At 39.6% G+C, this 9,469-nt stretch overlaps 1 protein-coding gene across 1 annotated transcript; it reads left to right on the top strand.

Moving 5' to 3' along the window:
• The first annotated feature begins 530 nt into the window (after positions 1-530).
• Positions 531-7,343, top strand: LOC124214308 (uncharacterized). The gene is made up of 2 exons (XM_046616558.1): positions 531-588; positions 6,583-7,343. The coding sequence occupies exons 1-2, from the start codon at positions 531-533 to the stop codon at positions 7,341-7,343; spliced, it is 819 nt and encodes a 272-aa protein (XP_046472514.1).
• Positions 7,344-9,469: the final 2,126 nt, after the last annotated feature.

Below are 9,469 nucleotides of genomic sequence, written 5' to 3'. Positions count from 1 at the left end.
ACTCCGACGCCAAAGATATTTCGAGGCAGGGCAACACCGCGGAGATCTCGCGGGAAGGATACCGAGGCTGCGGAGGGGGAGACAACGCAGATCCCTGCAGCGCGGGAATCCAAGGCGGAAGCGATTCCCGCTGGCGGCCGGCGCGCCGCAGCCTCCCCGCTCACCGCGCCTTCGCCCAACCGAGGCAACCGCGAGAGACCAGCTAGCGACGAGGGAGCACCACCCCGGCCAACCCCAGGACCCCGTAGATCTGCGCGGAAGACGACATCGCGATCTAGCCCCAAGTTCTGCGCCGCGTAGCGACGACAGGTGCGCGTCAAGTTGCGCAATCCCCGAAATCAATGACAGATCGATTGATGCGCATTCTTAGGGTGATGACGTCACGAAGGATTAGCGTGACGAGATCGGCGTTGCGGCCGATCAGCCATCTGAGGTCACTCTAGTTCTGGCGACGGATTAGGGAGGTCTTGTGGCGTTTGATGATTAAGGGTTTTGTGAGTTGTGCGGAAGAGTCAGGTTGTATTGCGAACATGATGGCCGCCAAGGATCACGAGGGAGTTGGCTACTTCGTATCCTGGATGTGGAGAGGTAAACGCTGCTAATAGTCTTGCGAGAGAATTTCAAGAGATAATAAATAAAGGCTTGCCGAGGAACGGACAGCCATTGAGGATTTGCGTTAACGAAAGTACTCGAAATTCTTTAGCCGATAAATCTGCTTGGTGACCGTAGCCTGAGTTGTGCGTCCTCACGTGGAGCCACGGTTGAGTGACCGAGAAGGTCGAGTAGAGTCCCGTGTTTGAGTCGCGGCAAGACTACTGTAATTTGAGTGCAACCAAATTCCGTTGCACGGGGTCACGTCAAATCAGTACGATAAATTATCCTTTCTCGTGTAGGTCGCGAGTCGTCGAAAGGGGAGCGTTCGAATTCGCGAAACGCGTCCCGACGTCGCGGAGAAAGTTGAGTTCGGGTGCGTGTCAATAAGAGTCTTCTTTTGTAGAGGATAGTCGCGGGTGACGCGACGAACCTCTTTTCCATTTGGACTTTGGTATTATCAGTTAGTAATAAGTTGGCGATCAGCGCCCGTAGGCATAAGCAATTTTATTTCTTTTTGTTTTTTTTTTGTTTGACTTATTACCAATCGCGGACAGCGTCGGCCGAGAAGTCGGTTCCGTTTCCGTCGAGGAGTTTATTATTAAGTTGGCGATTAGCGCCATTCTGTAGAGTACGATCGCGGGCAGCGTGTCGGGTCCTATTTTGTTTTTGGTATTTGTAAATTAGCGGTTATGATTAAGACAGCGACTAGCGCACGTAGGCCGTAGAGGTCTTCTAGATTTATTCAACTTTTTTTTGTTCTCTCTTTTCTTCCATTTTTTTTGTATTATGGCTGGCTGGAAATATATTATCTAATTTCATTATTGCTTGGTGAAATAACGTGTTGGCGTACGTGTGACGTATCTCTCTCTACCCAAAAATTACCCCTCCCCTCTCCGCGGTACTGAGCTATCGAGTATATGGTCGCGGTATTTCGCATTACCGATTTCGAGGCGTGTTGATCACGCCAGGCGCCCAACAAATTTCGCTATATTGTTTCATGTCCAGGGTACATCGTGGACGCCGATTTATTGTGCACGCGGTAAGTTCTCGGTCATTTTCTCCGAGTGACCGAGGAGCGGGAAAAATCCACGTCACCACTCACGTTCTTCGTCTGTTTTTCGCAGGCTGGCCATCCCATATTTAATTTTAAACTGCAAAAGGTCGAAAATTGAAAAAAGTCCTTAAAGCTCATCACATTAGGTGTGATCACCCATAAAAATTTCGATGGAATCAAAAACTCAGATTATTATTCATGGACGATTTGACAGAGAATGTCCCATACATAAAACGAAAATATAATCGTCGTCGTCGTCGATGCAATTATTTTTCGGCCTTTTGCAGTTTAAAATCAAATGTGGGATGGCCAACCAGCGAGAAACAGACGAAGAACGTGAGTGGTGTCGAGTCGGCGGTGACCGAGTGTTGACTTTCAAGATATTCTCTTAGTATGTATTTTATTATCCTGAACAACTTTTATTTGAAACGTTTTTCGTTCAAGTTTTCGACCCTTTTTTCGGGCGGTAAGGGCGGGTTGAGGAACAAAATTTCATTGGGGTTACTTTTCATATCCAATCACCTAGCGTCAGTCAAAAATGCAGATTCTACGCAAAAAATTTCTCACTATCGACACATTTTACTGGACTATAGTATTTAGTCATGAATTAGCTAACTGCTGTTTCGGGTAATTTCCTTTGTAATATTTTTCACTTTACTGCAACGAGTTATCTATAGATCTCTTGAAAACTCGAAGATTATTCGACGATTTCTGTAACTTATTATTATTTGCATAATCAATAAATATTTGAAATAATATGTATACGTGCCAACCTCTCCTTGGATAAACATATCCTAATCTCATCAACCATGCTAAATTCATACGGGCTTCCAGTTATATTCCTCGACCGTCTGAACTTCAGAACGTTCAAGTACAAGCGGCCCAACGGAATGCAAAGTGGGGGGCCATAGCACGCGAAGGGCATAGACTTAAGTCCCGCCCACCCTTCCCCTTGGCCGCGTGGTTTGAGTCGCGCGGGAAGCCAAAGTTCCCGCGCGAGCTCGCTAGGCAACGTCCTCAATTAGCAACTTTAAGACACTTTTGCCTTCAACTGACTCATTTTTCTCCGCTGATTTGACAGTATTCGCTATTTCGTTTTGTATTTCACTTTGAACTATAAGCAAGTACGTACTGGTCCCCTCATTACGCGACTCAGCCTTCTCAGAACACTGTCGCTGGAACAATACATCCTCTGACTTTATCCGCGTTCCATTCACGGTCACGGTACACTCATCGAAATTTATAACCATCCATTTTTTCTAAGCCAATCGTATCCCAGAATACACTCCGTTGGCAAATATGGTATTATTAAAAAGGTGTACGAAAACCGCTCCTTTCCTATCACGAAGTACATGAATTCTTGCTTCTTTACGTGAGTGCATTTCTTCCCGATAGCTGGTACAATAAAAGTATTATTAACTGGTAGTTCTTGAAATGTTGTCCCTCGTTTAAGCTCATTATAAATTGTTTCTGACTAACAGGTGATCTGGCTTTCCATGTTCGTCAACGCGAATATTGTGCGATCGCCAGTTTGGATTTTTACCCGCGGGGTTGACTCTACTTTATCTCGCTCCTGTCCCCCTGGTGAATTGTTTCCATAGTAGAGGACCTATATCTTGATAGGTCCTCTACAAAATCGAAAAATGCATGGCACGCAACGGGACCTCGTTGAAGCATGCCCAGTTCTAGTTTAAGGGGGGAGAAGGTTTGGACTTTCGAAAAATCGATTTTTTTTGTCTTATCTTATTGCTAAACATTTGAAGAATATATTCCCAAAATTTTAAGTCGATCTGAGCAAAACTCTTGAAGTTATTGTCTAGTTAGTCTCCTGCTCTTTAACACTACAGCTCTGACAGCAGGTATACCGCTTATTGATTTCTATCGTTCTGGTCCATTATCCTGTTTCGAGAATATTTTATTTAGTAAAGAGAGATAAGTGAAGCCGTAAAGACATATTTTATATTTGTATGTATACTATACATTGTACAATATTTTAAAACGAGAGACGAGCGTCAGTTTGTCGTTGCACGTTCGATCGTGCGCTTGTGATTTTTTCGCAAAACTATTTTTTCAAAATCCGTGTTCACTGCCATTTAAAAACTACTTGACCGATTCATTTCAAACTTGGTACACATTTTCTACATATAAAATACCTCCCCCCAACGTTTAGTTAAAATTGTCTGTGTAAAATAGCAGTTTACATTTGAGATGGCCACCAATAATTTTTAAATGAAAAAAAAATAATCATAGAACGTTGGGGGGAGGATTCAATGATACTTTGACTAAATTTTAATGGTTTTTGATTTCAGATAATTTCCGACCGAGATATAATGAACACCGCAAATTTTTTTTTTTTCTAAGACGTTCTGAGGCAAGCTCTGTCACCGGCTTGTTTTTCAATATTTCCGCATGAAATAATTACAGAATATTGTTAAAAGTATACTTAATAATGTAAAAAAAGTCTGAATATATTTTCTCAATCGATATCCATACTTTTAAAAAAAATTCACAAAAAAAGTGTTTTTTTTTTACGCTGAAACCCTGACCTCCCCCCCCCCCCTTAAATGACCGGTGATAGAATAATACGACTGAGTTTGTGACGCATGATTACTGTAATTGGGAAGGAGACGGCGTGTGTCCGGCATTTGATAGTATAATTAGACTGATTTTCATTTCGACTATTTAAGCCCCTACCATTATTATCACGCTCTTCATATTCTGACTCATTACTTCGACCTCTCCAATTCTGATGTGTTTCTTGATCTCGATTTGACATGTATCTCTCATCGCGACGATATCCGCTGTTTTGTCTTCTCGTATAATCCGTCTCCCTATCTATTTTACTGACTTTATAACCTCGACGCTGTGACCCATTCCTATTTCCAGATCTCCAACTGTCTCGATTTTTGTCGCTACCTACTTCATCTCTTAGTCGAAGAGCAGATGACAAATTTAAAGGAGGTGTTTTGCCCACGTTAAAATAATAAAAATACAACACTAATACTATGGGTGCATCTGGAATGGTGGGTCTGATAGAAGACTTGCGGTTATTTCGCCATTGCGCAACCTATTAGATTTGCAAAAAAATAAACCCAAAAAATATCTTTTGGGCTAGTTGAAATTTCTTCATCTATTGCTTTAGTAGCTGTATAATATATAAATTATAATCCCAGACTAGTTTTTGAATTTTGAAGTATGACCTGACCCCTCCCCCCCCTGGATTTTATTCAATTAATATACCCAAAAAATATACTTTAGACATCCTAAAATTTTTATGGCATATTCAATAAACAATTTAAAAAATACATGTCAATTGCCAGACGATTTGAACGGTTTTTAACAACCCCCTGACGTGAATAAAGATTTTAAATAAGTGCGACAAAAGCGTCTCACTTGTAGTTACAAGTGCGAGAGAGATAGTTTATCCACACCTGCCGGCAGCTGACGGGGCCCCTGGCACCTCGGCCTGTGACTGGTCGCCTCAAGACCATGCATCGAGTGATCCGTTTGGTAACCTGTCCAACACTGTCGAATTAATTATTATTTCTATGTTGCTGTCAATTTCGTTCTTTTATAAATGGTCTTTTATTTTTCAAATTTCTTTTCTTCTTACAGCTGTCGTTGTCTTTTTCTATTGTATCAAAATACGAAACCTTGTGCAACGATACGTGGGTCCACATATATATATTCAAAAATACGCGCCCTAGCAAAGGAATACGTAAATCACAAAGGCAAAAGTAAACAGTATTTTTGGAACGATCTTGACCAGACGTTCCGGCAAACGACGGACGAATCTCTCTCTCTCTGCTAGAGGACGTCACGACGTGAGGTCGTCTCGGACACTCACATACTAACTCAGATTCAATTTCCAATTTCACATAACTAGGACAAAATCCGTTTCGTTCAAAAAACTTCGTTGATTGTTACGAATCATCGACTTCGCCAACTTCATCTCGGAGCCTGTGGGCCATTGAAAATCAGGAGTTGCATCCCGGTGAAATTCAGCGACGACTCATTGCCGGGGACCTGCCGCCAAAATCCAGGAAATCATCTCCGGAGATGCTGAGCCACCCACAATCAACAAAAGGACTACGAGCTAAGTTAACCCGACATCGAATCGTAGGCGTACTGTGCCACATTCGATGTTTCTGCGAAGCTTGAATAGCACCTGATAGATTTACCAAAAATTTCTTTTTATGTCCCATGATTTTCATTTTGAGCTTCTTGATAGTGAATCTGAGTAAAATCAATTACCAGTTTCCCTGTCATCTCTGGAACGTAACCTCCATGCAGGGACATTTTTATTTTACGTGTTTGAATGAATGAGGCGTGAATGCTTGTTTTCTTTCTATCTCGAGCCATTGTAAGCTCCCACAGTGCGTGTTGCGCTCCGAAAGTTATACATATTCCGTAATTTCAAAATAAATCAGATACCTTTCGTCATAATTTTGCGAATATTCTGTTTGGCCTCTTCACCCAATCCGAATATGCACATTCATCTCAATTATTCAAATGTTAACAAATTGTGGCAAGAATCACGGAATTTAAGCCGAAGAAGCATCGTCACACTTGTTTTGCTCAGGGACAAATTTGAGCTGTATCGTTTCACTCGACTATTTAGTTTGTTTCTGCTATTCGACGTAAGGTCGTATGGACTGTTTATTTACATACGCTAGGCTACACATGCACACATAGGTATGGAGCGAGAAATGCCATTTGGTGTTCAAATCTCCATGGCCGTTTCTTCGAGGCTGCTGCTCCACTTTTTGAGGGGGAACTTTTTTAGCCTTTCTGAAAGCATCTCGTAATCTACGCCATGCCAGTTTACAGTCTTCAGCTGAATAAATTTTTGAATCAATGTCAAAATTAAACTAATACACTTTATGCAATACTATTTTTTATTGTTGTCCTTTTTTTCGGATTTCTAACGCCAGGTGACTCATTCAGAACTATAGCATTCAGCTATCACATGGGACATACTACAGTTCGTTCAATTATACACGAGACTTGTGAAGTGATCTGGAGGCTGCTGTCTTCAATAGTTCTACCTGTACCGACCTTGGAAACGTGGAAATCTATTAAAAACGTATTTTCGGAAAAATGGAATTTCCCAAACTGTATCGGTGCCATGGACGGAAAGCATATTGTGATAGAGTCGCCCGTTAACAGTGGTTCCGTATTCTTCAATTACAAGAAGACTTTCAGTATTGTGCTGATGGCACTTGTGGATGCCGACTACCGATTTATTGCAATTGATGTCGGTGCATACGGTAAAAACAGTGATGGGGGGATTTTTGCCAACTGCGCTTTTGGAAAAGCAATAGATGATGGCAGATTAAATGTACCACCTGCTAAGCCTCTGCCCGGCACTAATGTGCCAGTACCTCACGTAATTGTGGGTGACGAGGCATTTCCATTAAAAAAAAATATTATGCGTCCGTATCCAGGGTCTCAACTCAAAGATGACGAAGCTAAAAGGATCTTCAATTACAGATTGTCCCGCGCACGAAGAATATCCGAAAATGCATTCGGAATCTTATCACAAAAATTTAGGATATATCAAAGACGGATAAAAATGAAACCGGAACACGTGGACAATGTCGTATTGGCAACATGCTGCCTACATAATTTTCTACGGAATGATGCCCTCGGAACTCAACTTCATCATGTAGAAGGTGACATTCCAGCATTATAAGAAATTCGAAATGTGGCGGGTAATGCAACGAACGAGGCTATAGCTGTGAGGGAAACATTAAAAAACTATTTTGTGTCTGAAGAAGGTTCGGTTGAATGGCCGTCTCAAATGGTTCGACTAGGAAGAAGAAATATTTGATAGCATGTTAGCAGTCAACTGTCGTTTCAACTACATTAATTCAAGAAACTACTGCCAAAACACTAATTGAAACCCTGGTAATTATGGATCCGATGTATGGTTTGTCATGGTTATGGTGGCAATTAAATGACTTTGATTTCAATTTTTTTTGAATAGCGATTTCTTACATATTTTCGGAGCCGAATAACTTTCTAACGAAGGTCCTAGAGGTATAAACATGGTCAATTGGCCCTGGAAACATATTTAAATTATTCTTAGTAGATATGTAAGTACTAATAATATAATAAGATCCTCAACGTCCTCATCTCTAACACAATTGGTATTCGAGAAATATCAAAAATAAAAAAAATAAAAAATTTCACAAGATTGACTGAACCGATTAATCATTCTTATTATTATTATTCAATTTTTTTTCAGGCCCTGAAGCCGAAGCTCCCTAAGGGCCTTACATAAACAAAATACATGATTTTTGAGGCAAGTAAAAACAATGATTAACATCTAGAAATTAATCTAAATTTATAACAAAGAGATGCCGTCTTGTACCAACCTTTGGAATAATTTTAAAACAGTGTAATTTTACAAAAAAATTCTCAAAAGTGAATATCATAACATTGTGGGGTAATGTGTAATACTTTAAGAAAAAGATTGAAAGTTATACCAAAATTGTATCACGGTGAAAAAATCAAATTTATAGAAAAATTTTTTTTGTAAGACGATCTCATGAAACTACATAGTTCTTAATTTGTTGATACGGTCTATTATCAGCCACCAAAACATATTAAAAATGTATATAAATCGGTTGAGTCATTTCAGATACAAATTTTTTTTTTGTTTTTTACATATTTTGCTTGTTCTCGAAAATCAATTGTGTCGGGGATCTGAAACTTTCAGTATATTATCATTTTATTACTACCTGCATATTCTCCAAGTATTATTTAAATATCTTTCCGTGGCCAATTTACCATAAGCACGCTCTTTCTATGTGTAAAGTTACATAAATTGGTGGTTAGGTAAATTTTTAATCATTTGAACAGTTTGAAAAAAAAAATACAGGTATTTATTTGAGTTTTATTGGACATACTCCAAGTTACCGTGCCTTGGCACTGAAATATCATATTTACGACAAAAATTCATATCGTTTCCCATATAATCAGGGTTACCCAGTAGCTTGTGCATGTTTTATCTAATATATATTATGTGTTTCGTTGAATAAATTTTATTTTTAAAACATTAACACACAATCACGGATTTCGATGAATGTGTATGTTAAGACAAATTGTAATTATTTTTTTTTGGACTTATCTGTCTCTTTTATTGCTTTAGCAATATCTTCCCAGCATTGGTTTTTCCTCTGCTGGTTTGAATACTTTGGGTCACTCATGTCGTACAATTTAGTGTACGGCTGAATCAGGAGGATTAATATTTCTTCATACATTATTCAAGTAAATTAATATGCACAAACTATTGCAACGGAAAGACCTATTCAAGAGCTGAAAATACGAATCAACGCAACTTCGTTTTGCGGCGGGAGCGTTACTCATTTTTGTTTGTTTTCCGATAGCTTTTTTCGTCATGATAACAATACAATACGGATTTGATTACGTCTACATCAAATATCATTATTTCGATTGTCGTTCGTTATCAATTGCTTCACTATGTCGTTGTATAGAAGCCTCTACGATACAAAACGATGCGATTCAATTAACTATAATTTTTTAAATTATCATCACACATGGTGCTATAGGAAAAACATTAGTTTAGATCGAAAAATGACTTTTGTGAATTTCCACGAATCTCTATTAATTGTTGGCTCTCTAGTATCAAAAAAACATGCTTTTGTAACAATATCGATTTCACCACAACCCTTAACAGACACCCTTGAGGATGTTCTTGCGGCATGGTTCTAGCATTAGGAAAACGATAAAAATTTGATGTATAGTTCATTTCACCTGTATGAATGTGTGTGCAAAATTTGCAGTCGATGGACT

This window comes from Neodiprion pinetum, chromosome 3 (assembly GCF_021155775.2).
Source record: "Neodiprion pinetum isolate iyNeoPine1 chromosome 3, iyNeoPine1.2, whole genome shotgun sequence".
Lineage (NCBI taxonomy): Eukaryota > Metazoa > Arthropoda > Insecta > Hymenoptera > Diprionidae > Neodiprion > Neodiprion pinetum.
This window is presented reverse-complemented; position numbering and strand designations above follow the sequence as displayed.

Excerpts from the sequence above, each read along its gene's own strand:
- LOC124214308 (XM_046616558.1), top strand. The coding sequence starts at position 531 with ATGATGGCCGCCAAGGATCACGAGGGAGTTGGCTACTTCGTATCCTGG. Across the intron at positions 589-6,582 it reads CGTATCCTGGATGTGGAGAG|GTGACTCATTCAGAACTATA; the intron begins GTAAACGCTGCT and ends TTCTAACGCCAG.